Here is a 17,464-nt window from a genome sequence, read left to right as displayed (position 1 = left end):
GTGGCCCACCAGCTCCATGGTGCTCAGAATCGCTTGGGTTTTCTAGGATGAGCAATGTGACCAGCCTGAGATTTGTGTGGCTTTAACCTCGTTTCCCGAGTATCCTTGTCCTGTATGGAGTTCAGCAGCCTCAGCATGTTCTCTTTTGTATAGATTCTCGCTCACCTGTGGCATCTTGGCTACTCACCAGAAGACATCATTGGCAACATTTTTCGAGTGTGTAAAACCTTCCAAATGGCAGAATACTTGAAACTGGAGTTTATTAAGGTCAGTAAGTGTATAGCCATGCCTCTCCTCAAGGATTCCGGCCACACTGTGGTTGTCTTTGTTTCACTTACAGGCCTGGCATCAGGAAGATGCTCAGAAAGTGTCCCCAGCTCCGACGGAGGCGGGCGGCTGCTTGTCCTGGGGCTGGGAGTTTGTTTAAGCCCATTCTACCAGTCAGTGACCCACTGTTCCTTAGGATGACTCTCGTTAGAGATTTGTGTGTTTATTCATCTTTAAGGTCAGATTAATTGAGATATAATTTACATAGAGGAAAATTCAGCCTCTTAGGTGCATTCTGTGAACAAAATCATTCAGTCGTGTAAACACAACTCTAATCCCCCAACTTTACGTGTCCCTTTCCTCTATCACCTGGAAACCACTGGTCTGCTTTCTCTTTGGGGGACAGAATTTTCCAGACTATGATACAGATGGAATCAAGCAGAAACAGTCTTTTGAGCCTGGCTTTTTCACTTAGCTGAATGTATTTTGTATTTGTTCATATGTTTGCTGTGAGGGTCCGTGGGCCCTTCCTTTTTATTGCTGAGTAGTATCCCATTGTATGGAGGTGAGGTTGCTTGGTCGAATGGTAAGTCTAAGTTTAACTTGATAAGGAACTGCCAAACTTTTCCAGAGTGGCTGTAGCATGTTGCAGCCTGTCAACAGTGAGGAGCATTTCAGCTGATCCACATCCCAGCCAGCACTTGGAATGCTCAGTTGGATTTTCAGTCACTGCCAGAGGCTTGTAGAGGCTTTCATTTGCATTTCCCAGTGGCTGATGGTGTCGAGCGCTTTTTCATGTGCTTATTGGCCATCCCCAATCTTTGATGAAGTATCTGTTCAAATCGCCCCAGTTTTTAATTGGATTTGTTTTCTCATTACTGAGTTTTGTTGGTTTTTTTAATCCTCACCCAACGATATTTTTCCATTGATTTTTAGAGTGGAAGAGAGAGGGAGAGACAGAGAAACATTGATGTAAGAGAGACACATCAATTGGTTGCCTTCTGCGACCAAGGTACATGCCCTTGACCAGAATTGAACCCAGGACCCTTCAGTCTGTGGACCGATGCTCTATCCACTGAGCCAAACCAGCTAGGGCTCATTACTTAGTTTTGAGTGTTCTTTATGTATATTCAGATATGTGTTATATAACTATTTTAATATTGCCTTTTTAAAATTTTCTTAACAGTATCTTACAAAAAAATAGCAATATCCTTTTAGGAAATAATTGAACTTTAGTTAAACATAATGCATGACAACTTAGAGTTCATTTTCTAGTTGGAGTTAGAATTCATTGCATCAATTTTGAGTAAACCATTAGTACAGATTTTAAAAAAATAAATCTATCTCTCACTTACTAACCAGATTTAAATGTTATTTGTTTTTCAGGAAATTGGATACACTCATATGAAGATAGCCGAAGGTGTGAACTCTCTTCTGCAGATGGCAGGGCTCCTGGCCAGGCTGTGTCAGAAGACAATGGCCCCGGTGGCCAGTTAGAGCGGAGAACTCATTGGTGGGGTGACAAGAGTCCCTGAGAGACGGGACTCACAGCCTTCTGCTCTGGGAGAGAATGCTGCCCAGACTGGCAGTGGGACTCGCCTTTTATAACATGCCGTGGCCTTCCCCGTGCTTCTACACACATCTCCAGCGCGTTTGCATTCAGCCCCAGGCTCTGAGACGTGGTGACGGGGGAAAGGCCGCAGAGAATGTCCAGGGCACGGCACCGGGCCTGGGTGTGGGTTGGCATTTTAGCTAATAAAACTGTACAATTTGTCAGCAATAATGTGGCAGGGCAAGTCTGCAAAGAAAGCCAGCTTCCTGTCTGCGTGCTTCTTGCATCCTACAAGTAGAAAAGGTGATTTAGATGACAGACGGGACAAGTGAATCTCAATTTTTCCGGAGGTCAGTTCCACGGGGTGAGGGCAGGGTTTGTTGTAATTTACTGACCATTTAGAAAAACTACTCAAGAGCTTGGGGCCATGAGTTCTTTAGAAAGGACTTAAGGTGTCGCTGAGGAAAATGGTGCAGGCCAGGCGCATGGAGGCTGCCAGGTCACCTCGTCTGTACAGTGCTTGTTGATTTGGCATTTCCCAGTAAACTTTATATTAACCTGTAGAATTGCTCTTTTTGTAAGATACTATTTTTTTAATTATGAAAAAATACCAATTGTACATAAAACATTGAATGATATTCACATACTCATCACCCATCTTAACAGTTATACCAACACATGGCCGATCTTGTTTCCTCTGTATTCCTACCACCCCACTCGGATTGTTCTGAAGCAAGTCCCAGATGCCATTTTAGAATAGCATTGTTTGTCTGTTTGTTTAATTGATTTTGGAGAGAAAGGAAGGGAGAGAAACATCGATTAGTTGCCTCCTGTACGTACCCCAACCAGGAATCGAATCCACCGTGCCCTGACGGAATCAAATCCGTGACCCTTCAGTGCACAGGACCGCGCTCCCACCGACTGAGCCACACCGGCCAGGGCTAGAATGGTGTTATGGGAGTGGGGTGGGAGTCACCCATCCTGTGGTTAGTGGACTCGTGAAAGGCTTTGATTAAAAACACTTGTGTGACATGCTGGCTCTTCCTGCCCTGTGGTTTCCCTGACGAAGGGCCACAGCAGTGCGGCCGTGTGTGCCCATGCTGCACGTACTGCTGGGGCAGCTGGGTGAGCCCATCTGCTTTCTCCCTGCCAGGCTTGGTTCAAACGGCGCTCGCGCTCCATCCAGCCTGACCCTTGGAGCAGGAGGAAGCAGGAGAGGAGGGCCTGCTGCACTTCCACTTACTGCCGCCCTCCCAGTAGCCAGCAGTCACTTGCCCAGCCCACAATGTTGGGTAGTGACACTGAAGAGACACGGAAAAGGCTCTGATTACTGGCTTTTGGGTTTGGTTTTCAATTAAGAGAAAAAAATAAGGTCCTTAGAAACAGCGAGGTGACGTTTTACAAAACACACATACTTCCTCTTATTTTTTGTCTGGAGCTTCGGGATCCCTGTCAGGTGAAGGAATGACTGCCCAGCTTGCAGGTGAGGGGCCCCAGAGACATCAGGGTTTCCACACCTGTAACCCAGGAGGGACTCCCCACCCGGAGCCTTGGCCCTGCCACACCCTCTGGTCTGAGCTTGTGAGGTCAGGGCTGCAGGGTGTGAAGTGGCAAATGGCCACAGCTGTGCTCGAGATGTTTTTTCCTATTTCCTAACGTGGCATCAATTCTCGGAAAGAATGTGCCATCCTGGAAAGAGCTGCCTTAGGGCCCACGGTCCTGTCCCCAGGCCTCAGGCTCCCTGTCTATGACACAAGAGGCTGAGTCACTCCCTTGGTTGTACACAAAGCAGAGGAGGCGGCATTTTTCCCTGAGTGGCTTTTCTGACTCAAGGTTTCACTGGGCCTCTGCCCTTCCCCCGAGACAGTCATGCTGCCCAGTCGGACCTGGAGCAGAGGAGGCATTCAGGGCACCCGAGGGCCACCACTGCCCCCTGCCCGCCCGCCCCCTCGGCAGCACTGACGCACTTTGTCCACAGGACACGCCCACTGAAAGCCTGCGGGTGGCTGTGGCCTCACCTCTTCCTCAGTGAACTGAGACCCGAAGAAAGGGGCGCCAGGGCCCCAAGTGTCTGCTGAAGTTAGAACATGTAATGCTTAGAGGAGACAAGATAGACAAAACCTACCCTGGAACGTAGAATATTAAATATGGCTCCACCTGTATAAATTACTTACACAAGCGTATCGATCACACAAAATCCCAGCAACTGACATTAGAAAGCGATTTGGGATCCAAACCCAAAGCAAAAAGGACACGAACGCCAGTACTGTATGGTGCTTAGATGTGGAGATGGGGTGCCGCTTGCCCCAGTGCTGGGCATTCAGTTACGGCAGGGGCTGCAGTGCCCTCGCGCCAAGCTCTTGCCCAGCCCCCGGGAAGCTGGTTCCACGTGTAACTTGCGGGTCCCGTGTGGCCAGAGGGATGGTCCGTGGGACATGCAGCTTCGGGATCCCGTCAGGTGAAGGAATGACTGCCCTCCCGTGAGTAGCGTGGCGGGTCCAGAAGTCCAGCTGCTCCGGCGAGGTGATGGGTGGGAGACGGTAACTATTCCTGTGAGCGTTGGTTCCTTGTCCCCTTCGGCAAAGATGAACATGGTTGGCTAGAGGAAAGGGCTTGCTTTGGCTAGCACTTCGTCCCCTCTGCATGGGGCGACTGGTTTCGAGAGGGGAGGGGCGCACAGTGGTGGTCAGCGTTCAGCTGCCCTCCGGGGCTGAGGAGAGACCGCCCACCAAGCTGAGTCTGTTCCCAGAGCTCCCACTTTTCCTTTGAAACCCTGACTGTGCTCCCTGGTCCTGGCCAAGGCCTGGGCACGTCTGACCTGTCTTCAGGTCTCTCCCCAGCCCGACTTCCTGACCCTGGGCACAGGTGCCCACTTCGTATGTTCCCCTGCGTGGGCCATTTCCAATCAACAGGCCCAGAAATAAACTGACCTCGCCCACAAAACCCGCTCTGCCCGTAGCTCCCAGATCTTAGGCAAAACCCTGCAATCCTGTTCAACGCCTCTCCCTCGCACCCACACGCAGGGCACCCCACCAAGGGCACCAGCGAGTCCTACGGACTCCGCAAACATTCAGTATCTACCTCTCCCGCTGCTTCCCTGGGCCAAGGCGGCATCTTTTGTCTGGACTCCTAACTCACTGGCCTCCCTGTTCCCACTGCCGTCCCCCTGTAGAGCCGTCCCTCGGGCCCCAGCGACATCAGGGTTTCCACACCTGTAAAACTTCACCTCGCTGTTTCTGAGGACCTTATTTTTTTCTCTTAATTGAAAACCAAGGCTGGGTGTCCTTCCCCGGAGGGTAAGGAGGGGGCTCCAAAAGGCTTCCCCGGCCTCCCTACTGAACTGCCCACCTTACTGCCCGTCTCTTCCCTGCCGGGTTCGCCTCCACAGGACTTATCACCACGCAGCAGGCTAGACTTCCTCTCGGCTCTCTCTCTTATCTCACGGGATCTGCTGTGTCTCTCCCACCACAATGTCAAGGCATTTTGTGTGTTGTGTTTACGACTGTGTTCCCAGCACCCAAGGCAGGTGTGGTAAAGACTAAGTGAACCAGTGAACTGTGGGCCTTTGCCTGTTGGGCTCAAACTTGTGTGGCTGGCTCCGGACCAGCCCAGCCCCTCCCCACTGAGAGGACTGTGGGTGGACCCCGCCCCCCCCCACCCCCACCCCCCCCCCCGCCACACACACACACACACACTTATTCTAAGTGTGACCTTGGGCAGATGGCTTAGTGCCAGGTGCCTTTGAGGTGACAAGTGATGGTGAGTGTGTGAGCACTTGACTCCGTGCTGGCCGGCAAAGTGGCTGCTTAACACAGTTCAGCCACTACAGCCGTCAGCGCCATCATCTCCCAGCCCTGCCTGTGCCCCCGAGGCCAACACTGGCCAGGCTACGCTGGGCTCATGCTTTATGTGCAGCGTCTTGTCTAAGGCACAGGTCCTACCAGCTCCATTTTGCAAGCGAGGACGCAGACCTGGGGAGGCTGTCACACCCCCAAGGCTGTAGGGACCCACCCAGAACCCACTTCACCCAACAACTCACCACCTTCCCTGCCTGACAGCCTCGTGCTCGCCATGAATCTCGCCTCACCAAGCCTGCCTTGGGAGTCGGGGGCAGGGTGGGCGGGGACTGCTCAGGAGGCCCAGCACCCTGCAGAGCCACCCCATTTCCGCACCCATGGGTGCTAGCCCTTGGCCCTCACCACGGCTCCTCCAGCCCGAGCTCCCACCTTTTCCCAGGGGGCCACCACCCTGCCCCAGGGCAGCTGTACCTTCTCCCAGGTCTGCCCTAGGCTTCCGTGGCGGCCACGTCCTCATTTACATAATCGGGCTCTCCATCTTCGTCCTCATCGGGGATTCCCGCAGGGGAGAGAGGTGCTTCTCTCGGGACTTGCCCTGTGGACCGGCAGGCGACTGTCAGTGGTTCACATGGGCACACCCAGACCTGTTCCTGGAGCCAGAACGCCCACCCAGGGCTCGAGCCCCCCGAAGCCACATGCAGCCTGAAGGAAAGGCTGCCCTGGACGAGTGCCTGTTCCGGTTCTAGGGTTTGCCAGATTTTTGTCTGCCCGGGAAGCAGGGTCAGTGGGGCTCCATCCACGCAGGTGACGGCAGCCTGCGCAGGAGGCCCCGACCTCAGGAAGCCGTGGTTCAAGACCAGTGCAGCCAGGCCAGACCCTTCTGACTCCCACTACCCTTCCCCCCATCCTCCCTGGCCAGGCCCCCCTGATTCCCACTACCCTTGCCCCAGCCTCCTTGGCCAGGCTCCCCTGAGCCCACTAAAGCTGTCCACTCAGGAGCCCCTGCTCTCTGGCCACATACCTACGACCTTTCTGGACTCCCGCCACTTCTGGATGGAAGCAGAGTTCTGATAATCCTCATCGCCTGCAGGGAGAGAACAGGGGAGAGGGCCTGCAGGCAGGAAGGGGAAGCCACCACAACTGGTCCTCAGGCCATCGAGCTGCCACGGCCCCTCCAGAGAGGCCTCTTGTGCCCTTGTGTGGGCAGCCCCTTTGGTTGGAAGGGCTCCCCATAGAGCATGCCCACTGAGGCCCAGGATGATGGGGCCTCCTCCCAGGACAGGGGGCAGTGCTTGACCCAAAGGCATTAGAGGTGTCCGTGAACTTTCGGGCTTCACGGAGGGCTCTGCCTCTGTGGGAACTTCAGATCTCACCAGTCCCTGCCCAGCTCCGGGCTGGTAGTCTCACCTGAGTCGGGCTCTTTCTGCTTGCAGATGAGCACATTCTCATAGGAATTAGCATCCTCGTCATCTGCTGGGGAGAGGAGTGAGGGGCGAGGGGAGAGGGGAGAGGGGACAGGGGACAGGGGATAGGGGAGAGGGGAGAGGACTTGATATAGTGGGCCCTGTCCATCAAGCCTGGCTCTTCCTCTCTCCTTCTGCCCCTCCCTCTTGTGGCAGATGACCTGTCCTGCTAAGCCCCCAGTATTCTGGGTCCCCCAGGGCCTCGAACATTTTCCTGGACAAGCTTCTTAATGGACACTGGCCTGGCTCAGCAGCTGCCACTCAGCTCCTCCTCTGTCTTCCAAGGTTACCCCTGAATGCACTGGGGAGGGGAGGTCAGGGCATGGGGCTGCATTCAGGCCCAGGATGGATATTTGGATGGAGGGAGGCCCATCTCTGTCAGGCAGTGAGAGCCACTGGGGGCCCAGGAGAGACAGCAGCCAGGTCGAAGCAGACCCTTCAGTTCAGTGGGGTCTTTGTCCAGGGGCTTAGGCTGCGTGTGGCATACAAAGCATGCCCCCCCCACCCCCAACTGGAAGCTGAGCTCTAACTCACCCACCATCCATTTACATCAGAAGGGCTCTGAGAAACGAGGCCCCACCCCAATTTGGAAGCTGCAGGGGAATGAAGAGGACCCACTCCCTGCCCAGCGGTGCCTCACTCCCCACCCTCACGGCCGGGCAGGAGCACTGCCTGCCCTCGGTCCTCAGTTTCTCTTTCTGGAAAGCAAGGGTGTTGAGGGCCTAGAGTTGCAGCATCCGTCAGCCAGTCTGCCCCATCCGGGCCTTCCTCTGAGGCCCCACCTGTGCCCAGCCCGGAATGGGACCGGCAATCCCTCTCTTGCTTGCTCGCCCCTGTGGCCCATCCCTGACGCCCACACATCTCTTCTCTCCTCTGCACCTGGGCTCCTGCCCGAGGTGCCAGCTCCCTCATCTGCCCCTCACTCCCCAATCGATCCAAACCAAGGCTCAGGCTCCTCCTCCGAGTCCTCCCAAATGCCTCGGTCCCACCATGCTTCTCCCTATGCCCTTCCTTCCTCTCTGCCTCACCTTCCTGCTGCCTCTGGGACCGCTCCCAGTTGTAATACTCCATGATGGGGTCTCTGGCAAGAAAACACAAACACAACACCAGTTGCTGGGCAGGCCCATGTTGCGGGGGGTGGCAGGGGGCGGGCGTGGCGGGGGGAGCTTCATGGGTGCAGTGAGGCAAGGACTGCTCCAGCCATCACTCCCCCAGGGGCCCATGGGGGCTGGGCCAGGGTCGCCCCCATCCCCCCATCCCCCCATCCCACTTCCCTGGACCCCTGAGCCATCCCAGGGCTGAGGGGGAGACAGCCTGGCACTAGCTGCCTTGCCATGTGACCCAGACAAGTCTCCACCTGCCCTGGGCCTCAGTTTACCCATCTGAGAGAGGAGCTATCTGAGGGCCCTTCCTCTCAGGGGCTCCAGGTGCCCCTGTGACGTGTCTCTGACTGGGTGATGCGGGATGATCCCTCCACACAGGCCCTTCTGAGCAGGACCATGTCCCTGCCACTGTCCCCACACCCACCAGCCACCTGAAGGGGAACAGTGCTACCGAGCGCCTGCCTGCGCCTGGCTGGGGGCTCTAGGGCAGGAGGCCTTCCTGAATACGGAAGTCCAGGCAGGGCTGGGAGAAGGCCACTCACATGTAGGATGCATCTGATCCGTGTCTGCTTCCTGCAGGAGGAGGCGGAATTAGGCCCACGCTCCTGGAGGTGGCCCCCACTGCAGCCCCAACCCCCGGAGCCTACCTACCTTTGCTGAAGTTCAGGTACCTTGGTGATGCAGAATCTGGAAGGAAGGCCAAGGGTTTCTTACCTTCACACCTTTGCACCTGCTCGTTCCCCTCCCCAACTAGGCCAATCCCCTCAGGCCGCACAGCCTGGCGTATATGTCTCCTGCAAAGGCCTCCCTGTCAGGCCTGGCTGCCCTGCCTCCCCTCCCCCACACCTCCCCTGCACGTCTGCACAGTACCTGTCCCACTAGGTAGTCACCTGTCTCAGTCCCACCTCACCCCTGCCCCACACCTGTGTATGCGGCTCACTCACCCTCGAGGCTGGGGGAGAACTGCAGCAGCTTATCCTTCCTGCAAGGGAGGGGTGCAGTGAGGCAAGGACTGGGGGAGGGGCTGAGGAGGAGCCACGGGGGCTGGAGGTGGGAGGGGGATGGCTCTAGGGCAGCCATTCTCAACCTGTGGGTGGCGACCCCTCTGGCGGTCAAACGACCCTTTCACAGGGGTCGCCTAAGACCATCCTGCGTATCAGATATTTACATTACGATTCATAACAGTAGCAACATTACAGTTATGAAGTAGCAACGAAAATAATTTTATGGTTGGGTCACAACATGAGGAACTGTATTTAAAGGGCCAGAAGGTTGAGAACCACTGCTCTAGGGTTTTGGGGGATTTGAAGGCCACAGCCCTCCAGCCTCCTGGATGGAGGGGGGCCCTTCTCTATCAGGCTGGAACTCTGAGGTCTGAGGAGGAAGTAAGGTCTTGGCCTGGGCTCAGCCAGGTGGGGACCCCAGGATCTTCCTCATAACTTCCTGTGGGGGCTGTGACCCCTCTGGGTCCAGGACAAGGGGCTCATTCCTACCTTGTTAGTGCCAGGTCAGAGGCTGTGTCCATCAGGGGTCTGGCCACTGCAAAGGACGAGGGGGTGTTAGCTGGACCCCAATGTCAGCTTGCCAGTGTAGGTCCCTCACCCCTTCACCCTACCAGATCGGGCATGGCCACCCCTTCAGGACGAAGGGACTTTGATATGTCCCCCCTCCCCCAACCCTGATTCCAGCCCCTGGACCCTTCTGTTTGGGACTCACAGGAATAGGTCCCGGTCACTGCAAAGTTCTGTTGATTCTCTTGCCTGGAAACACATGGGACTGTTTTGAGCTAGGGCCTTGCCTCCCACAGCCCAAGGGACAGAGAGACAGGAGAGATGGACAGAGGGGGACAAGGAACAGAGAGGAGGCACATAGTAGGGCAAGAGTGAGAAGGAGCTGCCTGCCACCCCTCCAGGTCTCAGAGCCAGAGCCTGCCCACTGGGTGCCTACCCTTTTCACATGGCCCTGGCCTAGAGTCAGCTGCCAGAAAGACCCATTTCTCAACATGGGGTACCCAGGAACCCCCAGAGATGGCCAGGAGGGTCTGTGGGCAGGCATCTAGTCATTGTCCAGTGTCCCTTCTTCCTCTGAAGCACAACCCTGACTTTTGTGTAGCCAGCGGCAGGCCCACCTAAAAGACTGTATATCACGGCCTCCCTTGCACCTACTTGTGGCCACGTGATAAAGCTCTGGTCAGTGAAATGCAAGCCAAGGTTGTTGGGAGTTCCAGGAAAGCTCCTTAAAGGACTCACTGACAACTGGACACAGCCTTTTTGTCCTTCTCCTTCATTCTTACTACGACCTGGAATGCAGAGATAAGGGCTGGAGCCCTCGCTGCCATTTTGGACCATGAAATGCCTTTGAGAATGGAAACCACCACGAAGGATGGTAAACAGATCAGCTAATCATTAAAGCATTTTGGCGTCTCCCCTGGATTAATATGGGTGCCTGGCCCAGCCTTCTAGGAGCTCCTGGGGTGCTGGGGGTCGGGGTGACGTGATTTAGGGAGGATGCTCTGTCTAAATCCACAGGAGAGAACCAGGCATGGCTTCCCGGAGGAAGTGATGCAGGAGCTGGCCTGGCACACATAGGCTGGCAGGACTGAACCCCAGTGAGGTGGGGAAACCCAAGCTCTCCTCCCACCTCCTCCCACCATTTCCCCACCCCGCCAAGAAGAGCTTTAGTCTACAGTCTAAGATCAGTTAGGGGCCTTGAGTGGGCAGGGGCTGTGGGGTGGGGGGAGCGGAGAGGGGAGATTCTGAGGAGGCCTGCCTGGGGGCAGGAGCGTAGGGGCACCAGGGAGCCCAGCCCACTCCTGGTGGAGGCTGTGGGCTAGCGATCTAGACAGCAAGTGGCCAAAGATGCCTGGTCCTGCCCCCGGGGTGGGCCTGGCTGGATGGGGAAATTCTATTTTCAAATCTCATTGTGGTTTTTCAGTTGCAAAAGGAAATGAGAAAAGGCGTGTGTGCCCATCTGTGCGTGAGTAGCCACCCGAGTGTGCATACAGTGCCGCATGTGTGAGAAGTGCACGCCTGAGCAAGTGTGCAGGGAGCGTGTGGGTGTGCGTGGGCGTTCACACGCAGGCCCTCCATCAAGTCACCCGCCTGCTCAACGTCAGGATGCCCATGGCCGCTGCCCCCGGCCTGGGGCTGTCCGAGGCTGGCCCCCTGGTTTGCAAGGTCTGGCACAGCTGACCCTCCCAGCGCTCACAGCGCGGCCCACCTGCCCTCAAAGTGCCTGGAGCTCCATCTCCCGGCCCCACCACTCCGCTGGGCTCACTGCCCCACCTCCCTCCTCCCTGCTGCACAGGAGCCCTTGCTTCCAGCTCTTCTGTGACCCCCTTGGTCCTTAGAACGAAGGCCAAAGCCTCTCCCACAGTCAAGGCCTCATCCAGCTCATCTCCCCCGAGACACACGGTACCTGCCACCTCATCCCTGCAAGGCAGTGTCCACCCGGTCCTATGTCAGCGATGGCCCACACTGTTCTCTCTCCTTCGAGAATATCCCCTTTGGCCTCTTTTTCTCTTAAAATCTTTCCCACCTCCTCTATCAGGCCTTCCTTAATCCCCCCAGGGACATGCCCACATCCTCCCTGGCTCCTTTAGCATTTTCCAAGGAAGACTCAGACACAGCTCACAATTTGCTCTGTGCCCAGTGTCTGCCCCACACCCCCAGCCCCTCATGGCACCAAGAGGCCGAATTCCTCTGTGGACACCCACCCCCACCCGCACAGCAGGCCGCCCCGGGCTGGGTTCACAGGGAGGATCTCTGCAGACGCTCTTGGGCCAGCGGGGACGTGGCAGCCCCTCCTCCTGAGGCGCTTGCTGACTGGGCTGGGGCAGGGCCTGGGCAGCCCTGGGTGCCCCCTCTCCTTCCCTGGCTGCTCGGGACCCGCCGGAGCCCAGCCTGGAGGAGGTGTGAGGAAAGGGGTAAGGCACAGCATGCCGGATGCCTGAGGGGGTGCCCACACCCCAGGCGCACAGTCACTGGGCCGGGGACACGGAGGCACTCACAGGTTCCTCTGCTCATAAATTTTCTCCGGTCGCTTCGCACCTGCAAAAACGGGACCAGATTAGCAAGCGTCCAGAGCCAGGGTGGAACTGACACCCAAGGCCCCCCATCCTGCCTGCCTGTGCCCTGTCCTAGGATCACTGAGGGCCACCGGACATGGACGTGGTGTCTCTCACTACTTGTTTAGGAGAGCGGAGCGTAGAGAAGGTGGAAGCCCCAGGCAGGCAGCCAGCCTTTCCTCCCTTGTCCAGAGCAACCCCCGCCCCAGACATACCCCTTGACCCAGCAAAACCAAAGCCCCCCAGTGAACCAGGTGCTCAGGTGCAGTTTGGGGCCAGCCCTCGGGGGAGTCACCCCCATCCTGTGAGGCTTATCTGACTGCCCCTCCCAAACACAGCCGGGTCTGGCCTGTGAGAGTTGCTGGGTATACTGTCCTCTCCTCCATTGCGCCCATGAGCTCCCCTCTCCAGCCCCTCCCGGTCATACTCCCACCCCTCCCCGTCATAATCCCGCCTTTACCTGAGCCTGAGCGGGAGCAGCGTACACACAGGCTGGCCACCGCCCCCAGCAGCAGCAGGAAGGCCACCCCAGGCCACAGCAGCTCCGCCTCTGCACTCATGTCGGCTCCTGTGCACTTTTCCTGCAACGCTACCACGTGAACCAGGGTGGGAGGGCTAAGGGGCTACCCCTCAGGAACCCGCCCAGCCCCACACTCTCAGGCTTCTCACCCCCACTGGCCCTGACAGCCTCACAGCTGAGTCTAGGCTGTGGAGCACCCTTCCCACCCTGCTGGAGGGCCAGGGCAGGACCACACCTATTCCTCCGTCTGACCCCAGACCTGTACTCGTGACCCCCCCCCCCCCCCCCAAGGCCAGCATCAACACGTGGTAAGTCCGGGAAGGTTCTGGGGACCCACCAGGCAGCACCATGTGAGTGTCCACACTCCTGCATACACCCTCGCTTAATCCACACAATTGCCCTTTGAGGGAGGGGCTTGCTCCATTTCACAGATAAAGAAACGGAGACCAGACATCTCCCAATTGCTTCGTCAGTGGTTCTCAACCTGTGGGTTGTGACCCCATTGGCTGTCAAACGATCCTTTCACAGGGGTCGCCTAAGACCATCCTGCATATCAGATATTTACGATTCATAACAGTAGCAACATTACAGTTATGAAGTAGCAACAAAAATAATTTTATGGTTGGGTCACAACATGAGGAACTGTATTTAAAGGGCCAGAAGGTTGAGAACCACTGTGCTAAGTGGAAAGACAGCGTCAGGTTCCAGTATCCAGACCCTAACTCTGGCTTTGCCACTGCATCCCCTCCCTCCTATAAGTCCAGCTTTATTCCCCAAGCGTGGAGTCTGTGGACCCTTCGGCATGGGACCTCCCAGAAGCCCTCACCCAACCTTGGGCGCTTCTCCACCCTATCCATGGCCTCCCGGAGGAGCTGGGGGCAGGATTTCCATTCATTAAAAATTCGTGCACCCAGATTCCTCCTGCCCTGGGAGCTGGGAGGAGGGAGATCAGGGAAGGCTTCTTGGAGGAGGTGGGCTTACGAGCTTGGGAGAAATGGGCTCAGAGGGACCTGGTGTATGGCCTATGGTGGCTAGTGGTGGGATGTGGGGCTGGAGGAGAGAGGCTACAGGGCAAGGAGGCCCTGAATCCCCTGCCTGCTGGCTGCTGTCTTAGTGGCTGGTCCCAGCCACAGGCTCAGGGCCACACTCTGATTGTCTGGTCTTGGTGATCAAATCTGCACACCAGGGTCTGGTGAAGGCAAGTTCAGCCCTCTTGAGGGGGTTTCCAAGGAGAATCATTGAAACTATCAAGAGACTCAGCCACCTCGAAATAGCCGGGACACAGCTGAGGGCAGCAGGGGCTGTCTGAGGGGCCTTGGTGCACGGAGCCTCCGCACTGAGCGCCCACTCTGTGCACACCTGTGCCTCCTGCATCTGGCACCTGGGAGGAGGGCTTCCCCCTCTTTACAGCTGGGGAGGGTGAGGCTTAGGGAGAAGATGGGCCCCCTCCTGCTTCGGGCTCCCGGAAGGCCTGTGCGCCCCTGGCTGTCCCCTCACTTCTTTGAGCTCCCGAATCTGGGGCAAAGCCAACAAGACAGCTCCGCGCAGTGCGGAGCCTCATCAGGGGCCGTCCCAGAGAAGCCACCTCTCCTTCCCCAGAACGTGGAGTTTTGAGTGAGTCAGTGGGAACACGGGAATTCCCAAATCTCGCCACAGAGCAGCCTCCAGGTGGGGAGAAGGACTGGCCCTGTCACACCTCATGCTGTTTGAGGGGATCCGCTCCCCTCCTCTCAGGGGCTGGGCACTGCCCTCCTGGTCTGCACAGCTTGCCCTGCCTCCTGAGTCCCCTCGGGCTGTTGGAAGTTGGGAACACCTGCCTTAGAGGGAGGACGCCTGGGGTCAACTCCTGTCTGTGCCTCAGCATCTCTTGGCCTCAGTTTTCTCATCTGTAAAATGGGGGTCAATCACATCCAGCCAGGCTCACGGCTGGGGCTTCCTTAAGAGAAATGCACGGAGGGTCTTAGTTCTGGCCGGCTAGTTTGGACAGCTCTCTCGGGCTCCGGATCCTCGATAACGTTGTCCTTTGGTTAGCACGGTGCCTCTTTCTGTCCCGAAAGGAGACTTGGGCACAGACACATGGCTGGGTCGCACACATGCCCCCTGCGAGAGCTGGGACATGAGTCCACCACCGGCCACCCCCAGGGGCTGTGTAAGACTCCAGACGTGAGCTGGCACTTGGAGCCCCGGGACATGACCTGCTGACCTCTGGGGAAGGGTGGCCTCCACCCCAGAGGACCCTGACTATCGGAGAGCCCTTTTGCTTCCGGAGGTGAAGCACCCTCAGGGGTGGCCCTGGTCCATCTCCGCCCCCTGGCACTGGGGGAGGCTGGGGAGGAGAATTCGAATTCTGCCAGGAACAAAAATTGAATCCCAGTCACGGGCCTTTGGTTGCCCCTTTGTTAAGTGGGGGAAGAATGGCACTCTTCCTGGGTTTGTCACATGAGACCTGGCATCGAGATGAGGCATGGAAGGTGCTGGGGCAGGTGGGGCACAGCTGGCCGTGACTGTCCTGACTGGCCATCACCTGGCTCCCGGGGCAGGGGCAGCGGCCGCCTGGTGGGGCCAGAGCTGCCTTTGGGTCTGGGAGCAGGTCTCTCCAGAGCCTTCTCTGCCTGCTCCCCACACAGGCAGGCCCGAGCCTCCCTCCCCTGCCTCACGTGGGCCTTGTGCTGGGACCTGAGAGGGGCTGGGAGGGGAAGAGAGCACGGCTCTTGCCCCAGCCCCTCAGCTAGCTGGCGCAGACACCCACAGCATCACGCGGAGACACCAGGCCCAGAGGGGAGCACTCTGTCCAGGCTCACACAGCTGGCTGGTCACGGCAGCAGGACCAAAGCCCGGGGCACGCTGCCTGTGAAGGCCACGCTCCTTTGCCTTTTTCTTATATTTTTAAGAATCATGAAATGTATTTTTAAAATAGACTAATTTGAGTAAAACTCCTATGCCCTCTCTCGTCACTTCCCACCCATGTTCCGAGAGCAGATGGGGCGGGGAGGGTGGAGGGAGAGCGGCTGGGCCCCCGGAGAGGCCCCAAGAAGCCACGCAGGGCTGGGTGGGGTAGGAGGGCGGCTGTTACAGGCCGTGGCTCTGCAGGCCAAAATAGCACAAAGGGAAGTGGGCAGTTTTCATATGAACAAGGTTTGCGACAAGCTGTGTGGGAAAGCCCTCAGTGCTGCGCGGGGTGGGCCTCGGCGTCTGAGCCTCCGGCCGGAGAGGCCCTGGGAGATGATCCTGCCCATTCCCGGGCACCTGTCATGCTGTCGATGGGGGGACTGAGGCCCAGCAGGGCTGCAGGGCAGGCTGGGGGTGGAGAGAGAGGCCCTGGTCTCAGCCTCCAAAAGGCTTTAGCCACTGGGCTCTGCTCTGGGGTTTGTTTCGTTTTCCCCAATAACCTTGGCCTTCAGATGAGGCCGTCCCAGGGGCTTCTAACAGAGGCTCTCAGTGCTCGGGTGACTGGTGCAGGGCCTGGGCAGCCCTTGTCCCAGGGCAGGAGTGGAGGGTGGCGAAGGCCAGGGCCACCTGTTGACAGAGTTGGGCACAGGGAGCTCTCCAGGGCTTACGTCTCAGACCCCAGCAGGGAGCTGGCCGGCCGGGTGGGGACTGGGGGGGACGGCAGGGACAGATGCCTCCGTCTGGCCTGGGGCAGGACCTAGGCACGCTTGCCTGTAGAGTCTCAACATTCTCCCGTGCGTAGCCCCGTGTCTGAGATATCACAGTTCCATTTTACAGATGAAGAAGCCTAAGCTCATGGGCATGGACCGGGGGCCACTGTCCTGGCCCCTCACAGTCTCTGGAAGTGAGGGGCCCACCCTGGAGGCCTCCTAGGGCTGCAGACCGGGCTGGGGAAGGTGAGGGCAGGGAAATGGCTGAAGGCCCAGACCAGGCTGCCTCTCTGAGTGCCGCAGGGTCCAGGGGGAGGGCTCCCTAGTCAGGGCCACCAGGGCAGGAGTGGGGCCAAAGGAAGGGGTGTCAGGCGTCCCGACATCTTCCCACTTCACCCAGCCAAGTGCTCAGGAGCGGCCACTCCAACCCCCACGGGGGTGTCGGAGGTTGGGGGCAGCCTCAGGACCCCTGCCCTCAGGGCCAGGCTCCAGGTGCTCCGGGAAAGGCTTACCTGAGAGTTGGGGGCTCTTCACTGCGGCCACCTCATCTTGAGCCCACACACCTGCAGGAGCTGACGCCAACACCACAGATACTTGTGGGCAGCAAGCAAGGCGGCAGGCTTCCTGTCAGCCACTGAATCATCCCTCACACATCCGCTGCCCTGCCGGACAGGCTCTGGTGTGAACAGAGAGACACATGCACGAGAGAGAGAGAGAGGGAGAGAGAGAGAGAGAGAGAGAGAGAGAGAGAAAGAGAGAGAGAGAAGAAAGCTATGGACACACACGCTAAGCACACATGTGTAAACACAAGTCACACAGAGAGTAAGATACGCAGAGGGGCAGGGAAGAAGAATGAAATGGAAGTGCACACACGGACACACACACAGGCAGCGACAGTAGGAAGACGTGGAGAAGCACACGCTAAAGAACACAAATGCACACTAACACCAAAAACGCGCGCACACAAACTCAGAGACAGAATCGCGGAGAGAGAGAGACAGAGAAGAGGATCAACAGGCAGGAAGAGAATGAGGAAGAGAGGCACACGCACTACATACAGAGACAGAGAGGGACAGAGAGAGACAGGCGGGGACTGA

The 17,464-nt window shown here is 57.4% G+C and overlaps 2 protein-coding genes across 7 annotated transcripts in view; one reads left to right on the top strand and one right to left on the bottom strand.

The window, feature by feature from the left end:
• RFC2 (replication factor C subunit 2) overlaps nt 1-2,389 on the top strand; it is a 20,553-nt gene extending 18,164 nt beyond the window's left edge. The window contains exons 10-11 of the mRNA XM_070412801.1: nt 154-267; nt 1,654-2,389. Coding sequence (XP_070268902.1) covers nt 154-267; nt 1,654-1,764 — 225 coding nt within the window. The 3' untranslated portion in view covers nt 1,765-2,389. The remainder of the gene's footprint in view (nt 1-153; nt 268-1,653) is intronic.
• On the bottom strand, nt 1,528-17,464 carry LAT2 (linker for activation of T cells family member 2). Of its 6 annotated transcripts, none has more exons than XM_070412805.1 (13): nt 16,880-17,464; nt 12,709-12,837; nt 12,192-12,231; nt 9,899-9,942; nt 9,676-9,721; nt 9,127-9,164; nt 8,834-8,869; nt 8,725-8,755; nt 8,108-8,160; nt 7,024-7,089; nt 6,638-6,700; nt 6,088-6,211; nt 1,528-4,529 (listed from the first exon to the last, which is right to left on the bottom strand). In XM_070412805.1, exons 2-12 carry the CDS (start codon nt 12,806-12,808, stop codon nt 6,105-6,107), a joined length of 624 nt encoding a protein of 207 aa, XP_070268906.1. In that variant the 5' UTR covers nt 12,809-12,837; nt 16,880-17,464; the 3' UTR covers nt 1,528-4,529; nt 6,088-6,104. The 6 variants fall into 6 exon arrangements, with proteins under 6 accessions (XP_070268906.1, XP_070268905.1, XP_070268907.1 ...); XM_070412804.1 differs by having other exon boundaries at nt 1,529-4,471; XM_070412806.1 differs by having other exon boundaries at nt 1,529-4,418.

Source organism: Myotis yumanensis, unplaced genomic scaffold, assembly GCF_028538775.1.
Source record: "Myotis yumanensis isolate MYYU_CA2020_CCGP unplaced genomic scaffold, mMyoYum1.0.hap1 SCAF_4, whole genome shotgun sequence".
NCBI lineage: Eukaryota > Metazoa > Chordata > Mammalia > Chiroptera > Vespertilionidae > Myotis > Myotis yumanensis.
This window is presented reverse-complemented; position numbering and strand designations above follow the sequence as displayed.

Excerpts from the sequence above, each read along its gene's own strand:
- LAT2 (XM_070412805.1), bottom strand. The coding sequence starts at position 12,808 with ATGAGTGCAGAGGCGGAGCTGCTGTGGCCTGGGGTGGCCTTCCTGCTG. Across the intron at positions 8,161-8,724 it reads GGATCAGATGCATCCTACAT|AGACCCCATCATGGAGTATT; the intron begins GTGAGTGGCCTT and ends TTTTCTTGCCAG. Across the intron at positions 6,212-6,637 it reads GGAGTCCAGAAAGGTCGTAG|GGCAAGTCCCGAGAGAAGCA; the intron begins GTATGTGGCCAG and ends GCCGGTCCACAG.